We start from the raw sequence: 21,099 nt of genomic DNA, 5'->3' as shown, positions 1-21,099 counted from the left end.
CTGTATCTTTTGAGGATACTTGCAAAAAACAAAAACAAAACAAAAAAAAAAAAGGGAATTTTGAAAGAAACTCATTTTGCCATGGTTGGTGCAGTAGAACAAATGCAGGTGAAAGCAAGGCTTCCATAGTTTCAGAAGAAACATGGTATAAATTTTGTCTGTTTTGGGTTCATAGTCATTAGAACTTCTTTTCAGTACCAGGCCCAGTGTGCTCTGTGCCTTCTCGCTCCCTGAGTGTGTGTCAGGTTGCCTCTATGGCCTTTCATTGTGGATCTGCAGCCTCATAGAGTGAAGTCAGAACAAAAACATCCTTGCATGGATTTATTCTTCCTTTTCTCTATACGGTATTGTCAGCTCAGGGTAACTTTGGTGATTCTTCTGGTGTTTGGACAAGCTCGTCAGGTTGCCTGAGCAGACAGTTCCTCTGATGGATGATCACTTCAGAGCTCCAATCCATCATGTGTGTTTGCTGTGAAGAAGTCCACCTAATAGCATCAAAACTTTATCCCAGGACATCATTGCTTCCGAGTGCTTGCTTTCTTAGTGTCCTGAAGGCTTGCATATGCGTTTACTTTGAATCTCAAGGCAATTTCTGGACAGAAAAAGCATAAAAATGTACTAATAGTTCCCTACTGACCCAGGTAGGCTTGGCTGACTGGTCTAATAAAAAGTTGTTATATAGGCTGATCTATGCAGAGGGCAGGCTTCATCTTTCTTCCACCTCTCGCTGTAAGGGTGAGCAGCCCAAGTTGGTCAAGGGAATCCTTCTCGGGGGGGTGAAAGGAGCAAGAGATTCCCAGCAGCCTTGTTGCCACTAATCGTAGTCCTAGACAGCACGAAGAGCGTAGATAAATGTGTCTGGTGCTGCAACATTAGCGCAGGTGCTGCCATCTCCCAGCTGTAGTCTGAGTGATTTACCTTCCTGCCGTGAGTTTCAGTGGGACCACTCTCTGTTTGGTCTGTGTGGTCTCAGTGTAAGTGGATGTTGGGTGTTTTTCCTTTCTGTGCCTTACAGAGGTGTTGACAGGATTCTTTCTACTAGAGCAGTAATAGAAACATGGTTTCCAAAGTTACCATACTGACTACAGGTGATAGTCAAGCAAGATCTTATCTCTGGAGTCAGTGAGACCTCAAGACTGCAGGGCACTGAACTATGACTGATATATATTCTTCATAAAAGAAGGGAGCAGCTGCAGTCATTTCTATGCAGGATCTTCTGTGTCCTGAAATTATCTGGCTCAAGTGATGAGATCTGGATTTCCCCAAGCTCAATATAAACACTTTGGCTATAGAGACTCTTAACCAATAGAGATAAATTACACATTTCTAAAAGGCAACTGAGATGTTATATAGGCTGCTTGACAGACCAGCTGTCTGCTGCAAGTGATGTTGTAATGGTTTTTACTACAGTATTTGTGTAGATACACTCTTCATAATGATTAGATGCTGCTTTTTATTTTTTTTTAGTGTTCGGTGGAGTCCCTATCTAAAGCTGGGATAGGGACTCCACCCAAGTTTGGTTATTGGGGGGGGGGGGGGCGCGTGGGGAGGGTAGATTGATACTACGTGATTAGGATTTTTAAGATTCTGGGATTTGGGGGGTTGAGGGGGGCAGGGCTTGGGGCTTGTGTGTGCTTAAAAGGGCAGGTTGTCACATAGGGCATGTGCTTTTAGCATTTTATCAGCTTTTCGCTGTTGTTGGCAGTAGTGTTTTAAAACGCTTTTCTTCACCAACTCAAGATGTGGCTCGATATTTACTATCAAAGCTATAAATGCGAAAACAGTCCTACATAACTTTATCCCTTGAAATTCAAAGAAGATTTAAGAAATACGAAAATATTTGAAGGTGAACAAAACCTGACTTCAAGACTAAGTTATTGTCTGCAAGTAAATTACTTAAGACATTTGGTAGTTATTTCCTGAAGTTACTCTCTCTGAACCCCAAAAGCAATTGAAAAGAATTGGTAGATATGTGTGTAAGGAAACGGTCTCTCTAAAAACAAACAAACAAAACCACAGTTTCCTGTTCTGCAGTGTCTTATTTCTCTAACTTAATCTCTAGAGGCCCATGGAATTCTAGTTCTGCACATACTAGATTTAAGGCAAGGTCCCATTTAGGTTTAAGATAGTAAAACATAGGAAGGGGAAAGAACAGGGAGAACCAGGGATGAGAAGAAATCTTTACAGAACAGATTAATAATATCGAGTTCATTGAGTTAATCTAAGCAAGCTAAACAAGCTGTCACTAGAAAGAGTTCAAAGATCTGTTTGTTTTGACTACATGTCTTCTGTTACAATCTACCACAGAGGAAAATATACTCGCTATTTAATGTTAGATATGTTAGGTCATAACTGTACTGTCATCAGATGTGTAGCTAACTGAATTTTCTCATCTAATGAGGGCTTTGTGTTTTCCGTTTCTGCTTTGGTGGTCATATGTGATGTGCTGGTCTATTGTTTTAGGTAGCTAATGGTTCCTGTCCGTGGTTTCATATTCCCAGACCTGTGTGTTTTCCCTTTAGGTTTTACAACTTCTCTTCTTCAGTGCTAAAACTATCTGTTATCTTTGAGACCAATGTCAGTGCCATTGTTATGCATCAGTTAGCAAAAGGAATGGTTTGCAGCTGTTGTCCCACGTACAGAGATTTTTTCTTTTTTAGCTTCTTTTCAGTCGGTGGAAAAAAGGCAGCTGTTTGTATTTGGGTTATGGTGTGAAGGCAGTCTGAAACTCAAGGGGGCTTCTGTTGATTTATTAGGTAGCGTCCAGCACAATACTTGCATTGTTTGGTCTAAAGCCTGTGCAGATTGACGTTTGCAAGTAGTATTAAAGTCAAGTTATTAGGTTTGTCTGTAAGAAAACTACGTAATCTTTCAAAGCTATCTCATTTTGCATACAGTTCAAGCAGTATTTAAGCAGTATTGCCATTAAATTATTCTATAGCCAAGAGTGATTTAAATTTCTCTCAAGAATTCTAGACATAGTAATTTTGGATTTTCAAAGTAGGAAAGCAAAGAGCAATTTAAACATATGTAACTGTGTAAAAACATATACATACTTATTCTCCTTGATTTCATACCTCAGTAGTGTACAGAATGTTTGGAGACAGAGGAAAAAAACCTGCATTTCATATCAGTCTGCTTACTGCAGCTGGTACCTTTGTAATACATTGTTACAAAGTCTGATTCTAATTGCTTTGTGCATTTATAGATGCTAATATGTAATAACAAATACGAAGTTGGAAATTGAGTGTACTGTTTGTCAATTTGCTTTGGAGAATGTGAAGGACATACTGTGGCCTGACTAAAAAAGAAACTTTATAAGATAGTATTTCTGGTGTGGGAAAATTTTATGCACATTAAGTATCTATCATGTTTTCCTTGTTCTTTAGTGTCAAAGCAGGAATTTATAAAAACACAATTTTTTTTTCCTTGAGATTCTTATATTTTTCAGTTTCTTTACAGCTGAGACTATTCAGTTTTTCACAATGAAACTACTCTAGCTGTCTGAACACCAACAAATGTTCTTCAGTCTTTCCTTAACCAGATAGTTTTGTCATGCTTTTCTGTGCTTTGAAGTATTACTTTTTTTACCTTATGCGTACAAACAGTTTCGTTTAACTATTCTGATGGAACTTGGTTTTATCCATGGCTGAAACTTAGAATATTTCAAAGGAAATGCTAATCCCCTTGACCATCAGCTGAATAATGAAGAAATTGCTACTTCTGAAAACACCTACATAATGGCAATAATGTATAGTACTTTTTGAGGAATAAGCTAGTTTGAGTAATGTAAAATTAAGGAAAGAATGTGAAATGAAGAAACATTGTTTTCACACTTGTTTGTGCTACCAGTGATTTTTAAAGCCACCAGCACTGTATTTGTGTGTGTATGTGCACAGTTAAATTCTCATAGGAAGTAATTATAAAACGTTATGGAGATGTGAAAATATTTTAAACATTGGACTGTAATAGTGGTTGGACGTTACTAATATGGTTGATACTCAAAATCCCTCTTTTCTATTCTGTAGGGGTTTTGAGACAGAAGCATAGTAAGAGGGATGCTTTGGTCATGTTACGGAAGTCAAAGTGGGACTGAGATTAGTGAATGAGTAGGTAGTTATTCCATTCCCCTAAAAGGTTTCCTGTGGTAACTTCTAAAAAGGTGACTGTCACTCTGAAAACCTGTTGGCACTTGGGCCAAGCTGCTTGTATCACCTGTACTGATGCACCCATACTCTGAGCTTCTTGCAGTAATCAGGGTATGTATTATACTAGTAAAGGAAGCACAACAGAAAACTCTCTCAGTTCTTACTGTAGCTGTAAAACAAGAAGTAGTCTCTTTGTTAGCTCATAACTTCATGAAAATTTTTTTAGAAAATAGTAAATGTAGAATTTTAATTGCATCTTGATTTACTGATCATCTTGGGAAGATGATGAAATAAGTACTTCATCTGTCCAACACAGAAAGACAGTTCCACTTTGAGAGAATTTCAGGTTCTGAACAGTCTGTCTCTTTCAAACCTTCTCTAACAAAACATACACTTGAATTCAAGAAATATAATAAATAACTGAACTGGACAATCTATTCATATGAGGGTCCTTTTACACTTTAGATAGAAACTAGTGAGTAAGGGTATGCCTGCAGTTACAGGACAAGATCAATAATGGTAATGCTGTTTCAGAAAGCACACCCTTGGGTTTTATAGATAAAGGCAAAGCGTTTTTTACTTTAACACTGCAAATTTGTCTCATAATTGATATTTTTACTATATTAATGTAACAGAAATCTCTATTGTGATACTTCAGTTTTAATTCTATGTTCAGTGTGTTGCGTATAAAAATGTTTTCTGTTTTGCAATAGCAGCCTTAAGTTATACTTCAGCCTTAAGTTAGTATTTGATTGATGATGCCCTACCAAAAATAACTATATAATCAATGATTTCTGAGGGGAATTACTATAGCATAATATTGTTTATAAGATTTTTAGAAATCCTTTTTCTAACTTCTAAAAATTTGCTGTATTACAATAGGTTTCCTCCATTTTTTGATGACAATCCATTTGGTATATATCAGAAGATTCTTGCTGGCAAAATAGATTTCCCGAGGCATTTGGATTTATACGTAAAGTAAGTCCATGACTCCAAACATTGTCTTTTATATGCTAAACATCTCCTGAGCACGGATTCTAAAGGATCTTCACGGAACACCAGATACCAGCTTCTGATTTTCTAAAACACTATGTTGGAAAATATTTTAAATTAAGTTTATTCTTGCAGTCCAAGTAAAATTATGGTTTTGGTAGACTTCAAGCTGGAGATACAGTTGTAAGACAGTATCTGCCTCTCTTACTTTCCTACATATTTTGGAATATTAAATGCTTTTCCACCTTGTACAAAGCTCATTAGTACCAGGTTGGTGTGTGGAGGAAAGAAAAGAGGAGAAATATGAGAAAATAATTTAAGATGAATAAAAATTAGGAGAGCAGGAAGTGAACACTAAACTGTTCCTTTGTATGCATATGTACCAGTTAAGTCACTCTCAACATAACTACTTGAATGAACTTTCTGATAAGTTTCAGTGTAAAATCGACTTCCCTGATAGCTGCACCCCAGTTCAATATGCAGTCTTATATATGCATGTGTGGGTTTTAGTCATAGTTCATATTGTTACAGGTATGTTGCAGATGAAATGCTTTTTTCCCTATTCAGAAATTCCATAATTGAAATAATTGTAAGTAAATATTAGAACAGAGGAAGTGCATTTTTAAACATGAAGTTTCTCCTCAGAAGCAGAGATGAGTGAATCAGTGAGTGAGGACAGGAAGCTGTTCTTACATGCCCAGGTTAATCATTCAAGGTGTTTTGAAGAAGTGTTTTTGAAGGTGCCACCTTAGAGATGGCACTTGCTTACTGTCACCACTAGGTAAATAGATAAAATTAGTTTCTCACATAGTATTGTGTGCACTAAAGTATAAGAGTGTGACCAGAAGATGAACAGCTCAAATTAGGTTATTATCACTAGCAACCTGTCTAACATGGTGAAAGCATTTAAAAGTAGAGATGCTGTTAGCTTCTGTTTGTGCACGAAATTCACAGACCAACACTGATTTCTACTATCCAGAAGACACCTGATGCTGTGAAGTTTCCTAGTTATGGTAGTAAGCATGCGTATGCAGGTTTTGCTCTTCAGTCTAGACGTGACTGTCAATGAATTATAGGATACATTAATCAACATAGTTGTTGATACGTCTCTTTCTCACTTTTTCTTATCCAGATGTTCTTTCAGTGTGTGCTTGGCAGCTCATTACCATTACACTCCTGCCTTTAAGGGGTATTATGGAATTCTAGCTTGGGCTTTCCTCCTTTCACACCTTCATTTTGGGTGATCTCATTCATTTGCGTGGCTTCACCTGCTTTCTGCAGTGAGTTGTTAGCATAATGTCTCTCTCTTGTTCCATCAACCCCTCTTCCTTTTTTTAAACCACAATATGCAGAACTGGATAGTCTTTGACATCTCTGCACCATTAGCTTAAAGCAAGTGCCAAGATTGTTTTGTCCTAAGAAGACAGTCTACTTCTTAACCTTATTTGTATCCCATTTGCTTTCTCTCTCTTCTTCCTTATCAGTTGATATCTCAGCAAGCATGAACACTATCTTCGATCCTGTCACATCCAGGTTATGTCTGAAGTATTAGTGCGTACAGTGTTTATAACAATTGAACTTCAACTCTCTGCTCTTAGGCAGAAAACTGTTTTCCTTTTTGAACTCTGAGAAAACTTTTCTACCTAGATATACTACATAACCTTACTGGTTGACATTTCTCTACCTGCCTACCCCCGATCACTCTCCTGCACTTTTTACCTTTTGAATTTATACCATGTTTGCTTTTCCTCCTGCTGCATGATGTTCACTGTCTCTTACTGTGCTGTATAACTACTGTGTGTCTTGTGCTGTTCCTTCTGGCCTGAACTAGCATCTCTTCACATTGCTCTCTACTGTATCCCTTTTGTTAGCCGCCTTGCAATTTGATCAGATGTTTTCTCCAAGTCCTTTGTCCTGTGTACATGAAGTCCTTGACACATTTGACCATTAGTTCAGATCTCTTCTGAAGAGCAGCTTCTGCCATGATGGTGATAAATTAACCAACTAGAAATTCCAAAATAAGACTGTCAGCACAGTTTTGTGTTACTTCATTTCTGATAAAACATAAGTATTAATTACACTCCACCTATTTCTTTGGCCACTAATGAGTTTATAAGTTATTTCTTTATATTTTTCTTTTTTTTTTTTTTTTTTTCTTTTGTAAACTTTCCTTTGCAAAGACAGTTTTGGAAAATACCAAGCAAAACATCAGTGCTACAGCAGTTTAATGATTATTGATCTGGAAGACCTTGGTCTAGAATTTCATTCCCCAAATGCAGCAACATATCTATTGGATTGAATTTAACATGATTATTTCTAAATCATTCTTTAGAAACTATGTAGTAAAGAAGCACTAAACTATCTACTACTGGATTCAATTTAATGGATATTTGTTCTATTGAATGCAGCAAATGTCTTCATCTTTAGTGACAACACAGTATCACTGAGCAAGCTCATCCCTTAACTGTGCTTTTCTAAGATGAATTTTTGAAGCAAGCGAAGAATGATCCATTGAATGTTTTCTGGTTTGGCCATATAGCCTGTGAATCTAGTTCTGGGTTTCTGGATTTCTTTTCAGTCCCACTTCTGTTTTAAAGTCTAATTATAGACCAGAAGGGGACTGTAAGAGGAGTCAGTCACATGATTTAGTCTAATACAAACATTGATTGGCTGGAATGATCATGAGAGATTTAAAATTGCTTTCTACCTTGACTTTTTTATTCTCCTTTTATCTGGCAATTGAATATTTTTCCAATTGAAATTTAGAACTAGATTCCTGCCAAATACAACAGCTTTTCAAACAGTCTAGCACATTCACTCTCTGCTCATATATTCTTTGTGCATATGCTTTTGTGATTTCAAAGATAGGTGACAGAATACTGTTTTTTTTGTTTTGGGGTAGTAGGTGTTAGAGTTTTAGGGGTGGAGAGGGGCAGGTGTGTAATTAATATGTTTGCATTCTTTTCTGTAAATAAAGTTGGTGGTTGTTGTTGTTGTTGTTTTAAACCTTCTGCAAATTTAAAAATTGGAATTAGCCATACTCTGTAAATACCCAGCATTTCATGCAGCATTGCATCTCTCAGGTCTATTTGAGGCTGTAGAAACAAGAAAGGTGGCTAAGCTTTTGTTCTTTCCTGTCATTGGTACTTTATGGAATGAGACCAGAATGCTATTATTCTGAAAATAAATAGTAAAATAATCTTTGAGGTTGAAAGTAGCTGCTTATAGAAATGTGAAGCCGGATTTTTCTCTCAACTCATAAGTAATCAAGCTAACTCAATAAATTGTGACACTCACTTTGACTTATGTTGGAGTTTTTTGGTGCTTAATACTTAAAGTACTTTATGTCTCTAAACTTATATTCATCTCTTAAAATGTTGATTAAGCTTTATGTAGAACTGTTCAATGAACTAGAATCTCAGGGGAGGCTTTTCATTTTCAATGAAATTAAAGCTTATAGATCCTACTAGTTTTAGGCAGATGACTAGCTCTTCCATGTTTTCTCTGAATGTTTAGCTGCCACAGAATTTAAATGTCAATGTATAAAGTTGAGGGTGCAGCTTTATCAGTATTTTTTATATATTAGAGTTGTGTTCTTCCAAATAGGTTTGAGATCCATTTTGAGATTTGGAATGCCCAGCAAAATACAAAAATACAAAGAAAGATATGGTAGTACTTGTGGGGCAGGGGAGGACAGAGAGAGAAAGTTTTTTCTCCTTTGTTTCTTGAAAGAGTCTAAAAGGAACTTGCAGGAAATCTGCAAGTTCCTTTTAGAACAGGTTGTTCTTTTTCATCATTCACTCTTAAGTGTCCTAAAATATGAAGGAAATGAATAGGTAAATTATACACAGTATTAGCTCGTCAAAGGGAAGTATGCTCATATTCTGTAACATTTGTATGACAGTCAAATATAAATTTCTTTTGTTTAACAGAGAACATGTTTTCTTTACTGCAGAGACCTTATTAAGAAGCTGCTTGTGGTTGACAGGACAAGACGATTAGGAAATATGAAGGTCAGTGTACAATGTTAGGTGTAATGCAGAACATAGCACAAGGTTGAAATCTGTAGGAAAGATGAAGAACAGCTCTTCTGTGGCTTTTGTTTTTATAAGCATGAAATTGAGATATATTTTCCCATACATTACTTTGGTTGTGCAGTCCTAAATGCAAAGTTTAACTGTGTATTTCTGGAAATCATACTCCTTATTTGATTCTGCAACTGTGCAATGTAGCTATGGTCGGTAGTGCAGTGAGAAGTTAGCTGCATGTGAACTAACTCAGGTACTTTAACAAGCTAGCCAAAGCACCACACAAAATTTGGTATAGGTTAATTTACCGTTCTGGCAGAGTAAATTAATCCTATATTCATTGACTTGTTATTGTTGCTACAGTGTTGCAGATACCTAAATTAGCTGTGCAATCTTTTAGTTTTTTAGAAACAGCTAAAATTTCCATTTCCCTGGGCAGGGGAGGTTAGAGGTTTGCTTTTGTGTACAAAGCACAATTTATGTTGCACATAGATGAAGAAGGTAAAAGATGTACAGTAATCCAGGTTCCTTGAACAGAACATATTGATGTAAGTATAGATGCTAGAACCTGCTGTCCAAAGTTCATTTTCAGAACCTTTTATGGCACAAACTTAGGATGGTAAGAAAAGCTAGGAAATAAAAGTTTTCCTAATACTTCAGAATTCTTTGCAGCAGTTGGTTTTTGGATTGTTTTTGTTTTTGTTTTTGTTTGGGGGGGGGGGGGGGCAGCAGGAGGATTAAAACCAAACTTTCGTAAGCTTAAAATTTAGAAGGTTATTGACCAGTGAAAACTTTTATGTCTTTTGAAGGAAAACAAAACCAGAAGCAAACCTTGGTTTATTCAAACCTGGGTTTTGGAAAATGTGTTCGGCTGGCTTTCATTTTTTTTAGTCTGTGGTTGTTTAGGTTTGTTTTGGAGTTTTTCCCTACAGTTGGCTAAAATGTCAAAATCAAAAATAGTTCTAATCAGAAGCGGGATTTGGGGTGGTTGGCGGTAGGTCAGTCTTAAGTCTGATCCTTTTCCATAATCATAGTTGGTTTAAAAAGATTTAAATCCCTTTGGGCATTTTCTGATGAAGCATTCAATCAGATCTGTTTTTGAGGGAACTAGGTAATAAACTGCTCTCTCCTTGTTGCCTCTTTGGATATGAGCATGGATAGTCCCACTCCATATAGATCTGAAAAAAACAAATGTGTGGTATGCTTCATTCCATGGAGGTGCATGTGGTATGAGCTTGAGTGCTGTGCATTAAAACTGTGTTGTGATCAGGCCTGAGACAGAGAACCAGCTGCTTTTCCCCAGTGCTTAATGCCTTGAGCATGAGCCTGTGCTTGAACCAAACTTCATCCTGGGGGAGGGGGGAAAGAAAGAAGAAAAAAAAAAAAAAAAAAAAAAAAGAAAAAGACATTTTCATTCTTTATGTACATAATCAAACAAGTCAGCCCAGAGAGAATAATCATTATAAGACAAATATACCTTTAACCATATATCTAAAATGAAAACAAGTGGCTTTATATTTATTTATATATATATAGTAATATAGTGTGTGTCTGTATATATATATACACACACACACTTTTGTAACAGTGCTGAGAACCTCTTGTTGTTGGCACTAAACATTTGTAATATTTGATAGAATTACGTGCTTCCTAGACATTTTTATTTAAGACACCATCAACCCTCAGTTATTTTTTTTATTAGGTTAAGAATTAGAAAGTACATCTGAATAAGAGGCATTCTCTAAAATGTTGGAGAAAACAAGTGAATAGAACTGCAGTGAATGGTTTTGTGGGTATTTTAAAGCCTATTCTTGATCTTGCTTAAGTGAGAAGAATGCTGCTGCAAAAAAAAATTGGATCTTATTGCTGGAACTCAGGATCTGCTAGGGAAATAACACTACGACTTTATCCTGTAGAATCTTTTAATGATTATCACCTGAGAAAAGGAAAAAGGTTTGACAGACCGTTAGTCTGCCTTGATAGCACAGTTCTTATTATGAAATACGTGGTTTGGCATACATATAGCTTACTAAATATTTTTTTTAATTTTTTTCTTTAAAGAATGGAGCGGATGATGTGAAGAGACATCGATGGTTCAGGTCTATAGATTGGGACGCTGTACCTCAAAGGAGATTAAAGGTATATTCTGCAAAATACTATATAGGACATCACAACAAGAGATCATTGTTCATTTAAGCTGATCTGTTGAGGTTTGTTGCCTGTTGCGTCTGTGTATTCATATGTGTGTAAGAGCATGTGTATATATGAACACATCAATAACCGCATGTATTTTTGCTCTTTTACACTGCAGAATTAATTATATGAATGTCTACTAGCATTTTTGTCTATATACAAAATATCTAAAAAAAATCCCTGCTTTGTTTTGCTGAATTTGATTAGTTAATACAACATTTTATTTTCAGTTTTAGAGTTTTATAAGTAACTACTTGTTGTAGGTGTTTTTTTTTTCCTTGGAGGGATGTGGAGGATTGGTGGTTTGTTGGTTTGATTCCGTGCCCCCCGCCCTTGCCCTTATATCCGTGGAAGTATTTTACTCTGGGCTTTAAATTTTTGTGCCAAGTTCAATTCAGGTAAATGCTTTCATAAAATGTAAAGCATATGGGGGCAGGAGGAATAGGAAAGGTGAGAGAGAAGGATTTATGAATGTAATTCTAACATACTTTTTAAGAGCACTGAATTCTAGTATTATATGAGGGCAGATGTTTGCAAAAGCTATCAACACTGCAAAATGCTTTTTAAAGTCCTTTTGGAAGTAAAACTCCCTTCTTTCCTTTTTCAAAGTTCTAACTAGTACGGTTTCTTACAGCAGTGATTTTCAGTAACATAGGTTGCTATACGCAGTCAATCAAGTACCGATTAAATGTTTGGATTTTGTTTTCTTTGCATTAGTTTCTTACAATGAATTTCTGGCTAGACATCCTAAATTGAGTTCTTGCAGAATAGATAAGAGATGAAAATGTTCTTGATGTTTTCTTGTAGACAACATCCTAGTACAAAGCTGTAGGTGACTTCTTTCTTTAAAAAAAAAGTTTACATTGTTTTAAATATGTGGGGTTTGGGATTTTTCTGCTTTTTTTTTTTTTTTTTTTTAAGGATTACTACACACAGTTGATGTTTTATGTAGATCTGTTGTAATGAAGTCACATTTTTCAAATTATTTACAGTAAATTCTGGTCACACAAATCTGCAAAGAACACAAACTGGTTGATAATATGTTTTATAACTATTTCAACTCCTGAAGTTTATGACAACCTACTGTATTACCAAATAAATAACAAACAAATAGTATTAAAAACTGAATGTTAAAGGTACAAATCAAAAGTCCTAGGTCCAAACATCCTTTATGTTGCATTTTTATAAAAAAAAAAAAAAAGTCACTGTGGCATTCAGATTATTATGAATCCAAAACTTGTTTCTTAATCTGTGTTCTGGTTACATTAAGCTCTTAGAAGATGAGATGCTGCTTAATTATACTTCAGAGCAAGGATGTGAATTGGATCAGAAATTTACTTTGTTATTTCTAGAGGCAGCCATACTCTTCAGAATTAGTTTTTACAGTCTCACTCTATTTCATACTGATGAAGAGATTGAAAATATGGAATAATGGATACAGTGCTGCATTTTTCCTGTAAAAAGTGTGAATTGGCCTATTGTACAAATGAAGCATTGGCTCACAGCCCTGAAAAGTTCTTAAATATCAGTATTATGCAAATAATAATAATGGCTGAGAGAAAATAATTTTGTTAATCTAAAATAGAGGATTTTCCTTTCTCTCTTTCTTAATTTTTCTCTCTTTATGTGTCACTTCACAAAACTGGTTTTCCTGCCAAAATGTTTACAGGGGGGTGGGGGTACCAGGTACTGCGCACAGCGGAGCAGATAGTTCTCCAGAGCAGAGCAGATTCTGCACGTTTTCTTAAGCATCTGGGCAGTATGCTGTGACTGCCACATTGCAAAAGCAGGACTTTGCTTTTGGCTGAAGCTTAGAAGTACCATCCCTCAGGACCCTTTCTTTCCCATTGAAAACCTACTGACAGCGTTGTTTCAAACTGAGAAGCCCAAAAGATCAGATAAGATCTCAGAGCTAGCAGAAGCCAGATTTTTATCTTTTTGAGGAGATGTAGAATAACATTTTGCTGTACCTTATAGTTCTGTCTGTGGTATGACTTTTACTAGCCAGTTTGGTGATTGTCCGTAAGGCTTTCTCATCCTAAAGTGTTTTGTTGGACTCATGACGATAGTTAAGTTCTCTGTTACTGAGAAGGGGATAGAGAGGTGAATGTCCCTTGAGAGAAGACAAGGGTTTTGCCCTATGTTAACCCCTGCAATTAGTTAAATGTTCCAGAAAGGAGCTTTATCTTATAGCCTGTAGCCAGAAGGGCAGAGTAATCTCGATGCTAGATATAAGACAAGGAAAAGCTATAGGTACTGTGAAGCTGGTGGGCAGTCCTAGAAATCCAAAGGATCCTTTGAGGAAAGAAATAGAAAACAGATATTTCTCTTGGCACCTCAAAGTTTCCTTAAAAAGATCCATTTGTATTAAGATGCTTTTACAGACATCCTTGTGAAATGAGTTTTTACAGTGCAGCAATTTCTTTACCTGCTTGAATTTATTGCTAGGCTAGGAAAAAGCATTGTAGGTAGCGTGAGGCATACACATTAGTCATTTCAACCTCCTTAAAAACAATCAATCTACTTGAAAGCAATGAAGAGGAGGCTTTTTTCCTTCAATTAGAAAGCAGTTACCCACATTGCTATCAAGACTCTTTCTTAGTTGAAAGCAACCTAATGTGATTACACTCCTTTTTGCTCATAGGCCACAGAAGAGGGGAGGAGTAAGGAAGGAGAGTGACAGATTATGCTGGAACGGCATGTGCCTGGAAGCTTAGCTGTAGTAATCTTTTGCAGTAGTTACCTTCAGTGTGCAAAGCAGCGAGAACTTGAGTGCAAAATAAAATAGGTACCTGTATAGTAAGTGTCTTTTAACCACAGTATTTAACTGCAATATAGACAAAACATTGGAACATGTCTATGGTGCTGCAAGCTTTTCTCTCTCAAGCCATTCATTATTGGTGAAAAAGGTGAACTTTTATAAATATGTACTGCTTCTGTTTAATGAGTCTTTTACAGAATTTCTGTGTTAATACAGTGGAGAGGAGCTCATTGAGGAAACGGTACTAACATTTCTGTTGTGCTTGTTCTGACTAGCCTCCCATAGTACCAAAAGTATCCAACGATGGGGATACTTCCAATTTTGAAGCTTATCCTGAAGATGACTGGAACAAGACGCCTCCGGTACCTCCTAAAGATCTAGAAATTTTCAAGAACTTCTGAATGCGACATCTACACCAGATGAGGTATGTCCAAATGTCAGGAGTCCTCTTCAAAATATTGCATGTCTGTGAGCGAGAGCCGTATGCAGAAATTACATCTTCTGCTTCATAACAGTTATTAATACTTCCTTACAACTTGTAAAAACAATATGAATCACAGTAATAGATAGTATAATTAAACTGTTGAAATAAAATATTGTAAAGCAGGCTTACGGAGTGACAAAGATCATTTATCTCAGAGGCCTTGGTGTTTTACAGTGATGAAGTTATTCGCATACAGATATTTAAGTCCTTCTGTCCTTAAAACTTTTAAATAGCGTGTTAAAGGAAATATCTAGATTGATTTGACAGATAAGGAAATGTGATTGTTCTTGAATGCAAGACTTACATTCATAATGAAGACTTGGGTTAGAGGAATAAGATTGTCAGATTAATTCTGTACCCTGGATTCTGTCTTGTAACTGTGATAGGTTGATACTTGTTACTCAATTCACATGCTCCACATTGTATTTTGTGTTCTTTTTTCATTATTTTTTGTCTTAGAAACTGGAAGGAAATTGAATTGCTAAGAGCAAGTCTGAAGAAAAATGGAGTTCATACGTAAATGAAGACTTTCTTTGTGGATAAGAATGATACTGCATTCAGATACGTGTATTAGTATATGGTAAATATCTAAAGAGTTGGAGGCAGGCAAGAATAATTTTTTGCTGTAAACATTTGACATTAGTTTAGTAAATTGTAATATTGATAGTCTACTCTGAAGTAGACTCACTAAAATGGTATATTTTGGGATTTTTTTTTTTAACTTATGGTTTAGTTAAGTTTCCTGCTATTCCCAGATCCTTTTTGCATAGTTAACTCATAGACTTAATTTTATAAGTTTATACTAAACTTGTGTAATTAAAAGCACAAATTAGTATATATGTATATAATGAAAACAATACAACTAAAGCACAGGAACTGTGCAAAGATGTAAATTTTTGTATTTTGCAGAGTCTATGATTTTTATTTTTCAAATAATGTTTTTTCAAGAAGTTCTCTAGGAATAAAAATCTTAAAAGGATAAATGAGTTTTTCATCATCTTATATACATTTTATAATTCTTTGTAAAAAATAAAAATAATTGAGTTTTAAAAAATATTTGTACCTAAAATTTCCAATGCCTCACACTTGCAACCATAGTACTTGAAAGCAGAAAGACAAGGGCATGTTTTATTATTGATTAAGATGCATCTTAATGTCTAATTTATGAAGTTCTGCTACAGTGATGTCTCTTCACAAACCAGGATATTGAGTGATTATACACTGTCTGAAATTAGATTCCTCACATGAAGACTCTCTGTAAACATGCAATTCAGTGCATACTGATAAAAGGGCACTAACTGGCTCTTCCAGGAGTTGTTCTCTCTCGAGCTTGCTGTCTTCTCCAAATGTAAAGCATGAGCCATAACAGACTTTTTTGATTATTGAAATAGTTGTTGTTGAATGCCTGGCACTTCAGAATATCAGAGGGAAGACTGAATATATATTGGAGCCTAATTTTTCTGCTTCTGCTTTTGGAAATGTCCTAAAGTCTTTGCTGCCAGGAATTCCATATGTACAGAGTTCAAACCTTAGATGTAAGGAGTCTCTTTTTTTTTTTTGTTTTCTGTACTAACATCTTTCTAGCAGCTTGAGTACACTGTATTTAGGAAGTATTTGCAATACTGCTTCATTTTAAGTAGCACTGAATATCAGTATGTGCATATGTATGTATCTATATATATGAATACACGTAAACATGAAGGTAGATTGTAGACAAGCCAGGATCTTTTTTTAGTTTTTTTTTTATGTTCCATATTATGATACTTGTGTTAATGTAGCAGAAATGATTTTTGAAGTGCTTTGATTTCAAAAAGTAAATACATTCTTCCAGATGTTGTGGTTTTAGATAACTTTTAGTGAAATTATGATATTTAGACCAAAAATATTTTTTTTTGAAAGCACATCAGCTCACTGGAGTTTCCACTACTATGACTGATGGCTCTACATAGAACTGTTGAAGTAGATCATAGAGACAGTTTCTCCAATGAACTGCTCTCCACATTTTTGATCTGAAATGCCATGAGAAATGTAGGCCAAAGATTCATTTTTCTGAACTAAATCCTGAGTGCTTATGAAGTAGACATTCTAGTAATTGCTAATGAAATTACCATGTTTATAATTTTATGACAGACCTGCAGGTGGAGTCTCCCCATGGAAAAGTGACCTCCATTTTCTTTTGTTTAGCTCTAACAGTACAGAAGTGCTGTTGAGAACTTGCAATTTCTAGGGTATTAGATCTATTTCTTCATAAAGCAAGTCTAACTTTAAGAGACTGCATAACTTTTTGCAAAAATGCACAATGTGGAACAAAAGCAGGGTACTTCAAAGTGGTAATTCTGGAATATCACAAAGTCATCTTGATGTTATGCAAGTGCCACAAGTTGATGGCCCCAGCTGCCACTCAATAAATGCTGTGTAGGAATGTATAATGAAATATAGGGAAATCCTTAGAAAATGATAATTAACCTGATAAAATACCTTATTCTCTTGAAAAAATTGATCTGGCCCACTGTATTTGTATCTGTGGTATTAGTTATTCCAAATGAATCGGACTAACTGAAGCACATAAAACACAGCTTACTTTGTCTAAGGGGAGCAAGCACAGTTCAGGGGTTTTTTTTAATGTGTAAGCTTACAGTATTTTATGGAATCTGAGTACTACAAAACCAGTTTCTTATTTAAAAATGTACATACTGCAACAAGCTGAGTGTGCTAAATTTTTTTTTTTTTTTTTTTTTTTTTTTTTTTTTTTCAAATTTAAAAACTGCACTGTGTTGAAGTCTTCAAAGCTGAGGAAATGAAGTTGCATTTGACTATTGTGCCACATTGGTGGTTAGAAGTTTTGAATGCTTGAACAACAGGAGATAGTGGATTTTCTTTTTACGGATTTTATCCATTGCTGGCAGTGGATGCACTGACATTCATGATAGAGAGTAAAGAAACAAATACAGTCTTATTAATAATGCTAATCCATTGACTTTACATTGTTTCCAGAGCCATGTGTACATATGCCTAACTACTGACCTCGTCAACATACTTTCTAGTACAAAACTACTGTCAAATTTTTTTTAATTAAAGTCCTTAACTAAAAAAAAAAAAAAATCAAAAAACCACAAACATTTTTGAAGCATTATTTTAAGTGATCAGTTATTTTCTCTACAGTCTTGGACTTAATGAGCTGTTATTACCTGCCCATTTTATTTATTTGCACAAGTGAGTCTGTTTTATCTTAAGTCTGCTGGGACTTCATGGCCCACTAATGTAGTTCTGTCTGAGTGCTTACGGAGAAGTCCCCGGGTACACACTGCACTAAGGACTCTGGATTTATGGTTTTTTTTTTAAGCGGACTAGAACACTTTTTTATTTTCTATTCAAGTATGGTATTCTCTGAAGTTCATTTTATTATGGTTGCTTCTGTTAACATGTGTTTTTGCATATAGACTGTTGCTTAAGGACTGTTTTCTTGCAAGAGCCCATAGGCCTTTGGTATTCTGCTTCGGTGAACAAGAATGTTAAACATTAAAAAACAACCTTTATTTTTGAGTTTTTTTATATATATATATTTTTAATTGCCCAATTTGAGGTTTTAAGTGATAAACGTGCATTGTAAACTCAATTGCCTTGTAACCAAATGATATAAAAGCTTCATGATTTCAATGGAGAACATGCTGTAGATTTTCCTGTAAATTAGCTTGATCAATGAATATGTGTGCTACTGAGCTTTAACTAATGTGATCTTCCACTGTAGAAAGTCATTGTTAATTGATCAAAATATAGGTACTAAACTATGTTTAAATGGATGAACAGGGATTTTGCAGTTTTGAAAGCAATTAAGATATGGCTGTTCCTCAGCCCATCTGCTTGCCATTCAGAAGAGTTGTGATGCAGTGCTTCCTATGCTGTAGAATTATTTTTCAGCTTTCAATGACTGTAGCATGATTCCTTTTTGTACTGTACTGTGTACAGACTTCCCATGTTTTGCACTTTTCTATGGCAAACCTTGACTGCTTTATAAATACTCTGTTGTGTAGTAAGTAGTGATAGTGGTAGCAGACATTTGTGTACTGCATAATCAGCTTGAACTGCTAGACTTGCGAGGTTAGCTTCAACTAACGTTGTATGTTGCTGATTGCTTGTTGTAGCTCACATGTATAAGTACTGTTCAAAGTTACAAAGTCAGCCCTCATTGCACAATGAAAATCACTGTGATCTGTACATAAACCCTAGTAAAATTTTATTGCTGTTTAATTTATGTAATAGCTGTCAAATCCAGATTCATTTAATAAACCTTTATATCTTTTTAAATGTTTAAAGCTAGTTTGCTTCCATTTGTGTTGGGAGGAAGTAGACGTTCTTCATCCAAAAAAATGATGAAGGGGAGAGGAGTAGAAAAACAACTGTTCCTTCTTTTCAGGAGTTAAGTCTTTCCAGAGCAAGACACAAGTGGTGGAACATATTTCAATTGGCATGGAAGAAGCACCAAAAAGTATATTTTCAAATTCATTTCAGATAGTGTACTGATAATGAAAAGTGTTAATTCAGACTTCTCATTAAACTTTGATTTTATGATACTAATTGCTTCGACATTTTCACAACTTAATGACCTGAACACTGTCTGGAACGCTCATTTCAATATGTTTCTTTAGGCATCAAAAAATATTCTTGTGATGTCAGGCACACCTAACTAAATCTTCATTTCATCTTCTATCAAGAACTTCAAAGTCTGTTTTTAACAAAATTTGATTAGCTGTTAGTGTTAAATTACTTCTCCTGGGTCAATCGTATTTTATTTCATACCCACTGGATAGCTTAATCTTGCAGAGATAATTATGTAGGCATAGAACCAACTGGATACAGTTTGGATTAGTTAAGGGCTGTTTTTTTAACACAGAACTTTGTGCTTGCTTTCTGCCTGGATGAATTCTAAATTTTGTGCATTGACGTTTTTCTCTTGTAAACCATTATGTCATGTCCTTCAGGAAACTGCTAATGGAAGTGAAGGAACACTGCAGTGAGCCCTGGCAAGCTTTTAGTCATGTCTTTGACATGAATCAAAAGAACTGTTCAGTTAAAACATAACAAATTTTTGAATGTTAGCGAGGGTCCAGGGTGTTTGTAAAGAATTTGGTTTGGCATCTTGTTCTTACCCCAGCCTTTTGCCATGTGGTAGAGTTTTTGTTCATTTGTTCTAGCCTGAATACTACATATTTTCTGACTGCACATATAGCTCTGGATCTTATCCAACAAAGGCCATTTTAAATGTGCTTTTTCACTCATGCAAGGCAGGTAAGTTTTGCTGGTGTGTAACTTTGCCTGGACCATACTCATATAGCATTACTCGCTACTCCCAAATCTGCCTCACTTCCATGGTTCATTAGCTCTTTTTACTGCGAAACATTGTTAAAACAGCATTTGACAAGAACCCACCCTTCTGTGACCTACTCTTAACCAGTAACAGTGTGATATTATACGAAATGGTTGAAAGCAACTGGCCCTGTTGCAACTCTGGATCTTGCCCAGTGCTTTGTGAATTGGTATGTAATTCACCTATCGAGCTCTTCCTTGTGTGAACTCCTGCTAGCTGCTACAATCTCAGCTTCAGAATTTAGACAGCTTTTCACAGGCTCTTCTACTGTCCCAGTGGAAGAGTCTAGCTTTCCTTTCTCTCTTCCATTCCTCCTTTCCGTCTACCCTTCAAAAAAATGCCACGCATTAATGTATGTCAAGCTTCATATTTATCCTTGAAACCAGGAATATTGTAAAATTTTACCAAGCTGAATTGTAAGAATTTCTTTCAAGGTATCAAAATATTTTTGAGAGTCTTATGGAAGAATATTCCAAAGTGTGACAACAGAAAATTTCAGTGGTAAGTAGGGCTATTATACCAGCTTTCACTTATGGTATGGTTTTATCTGATTTGCTGCATTTGTTTCAGTGCTAATAAGAATGAGTTGTTGGGGCAGTTGAGAGCCAAGCATCTCTTACTGCATCTGTAACTTAGGACACTGGTCACTGAAGTCTCTGAGGGAAATCCCAAAACTGATAAGTAACCTGAAGCACAAAAATGTAGGCCTGTCTTACTTCTAGTATTTGAAACTCTAAGGTGCTGTACAGGTGCTGTCTCTACTGCAGTGATTTACTCAGTTTACAAGAGTATATCACAAATACCTTGAAAAGTGTAGTCTGTTTCAGCTTAAACAATTAACCAACTTGAGATTGATTTTTTATTATATTTGTTCCTTCCTGTCTCCAGCATATTGTTCATATTCTGGACTGTGGTAATAAAGAAGCCAAATAGAAGAGAAAAAAACTATTTTGGGAAGCCAAATAAGCTTGAATGGGACTTTAATCCAAGAAATTACTTAGTATGCCTGAACAGTATGTACTTGTACATGTACTTGCTCTTCACTAAAGGCTGTCAAGAAAATTGTGCCTGTTCTAGCTTTATGGTGGCTGCTAAGCGATAAACTGCTCTCCTTCCCAATATTGTAT

General features: G+C 35.7%; 1 protein-coding gene across 1 annotated transcript in view; it reads left to right on the top strand.

Annotated features, from left to right (window-relative positions):
• The window catches only part of PRKX (protein kinase cAMP-dependent X-linked catalytic subunit), a 59,896-nt gene extending 42,506 nt beyond the window's left edge, over positions 1–17,390 (top strand). Inside the window, exons 5-9 of the mRNA XM_082333010.1 lie at positions 5,031–5,126; positions 9,097–9,154; positions 11,231–11,308; positions 14,399–14,547; positions 15,067–17,390. Coding sequence (XP_082189136.1) covers positions 5,031–5,126; positions 9,097–9,154; positions 11,231–11,308; positions 14,399–14,524 — 358 coding nt within the window. The 3' untranslated portion in view covers positions 14,525–14,547; positions 15,067–17,390. The remainder of the gene's footprint in view (positions 1–5,030; positions 5,127–9,096; positions 9,155–11,230; positions 11,309–14,398; positions 14,548–15,066) is intronic.
• The last annotated feature ends 3,709 nt before the right edge of the window (positions 17,391–21,099 follow it).

The sequence above is a fragment of the Platalea leucorodia genome (genome assembly GCF_965183815.1).
Source record: "Platalea leucorodia genome assembly, chromosome: 2".
Classification (NCBI taxonomy): domain Eukaryota; kingdom Metazoa; phylum Chordata; class Aves; order Pelecaniformes; family Threskiornithidae; genus Platalea; species Platalea leucorodia.
This window is presented reverse-complemented; position numbering and strand designations above follow the sequence as displayed.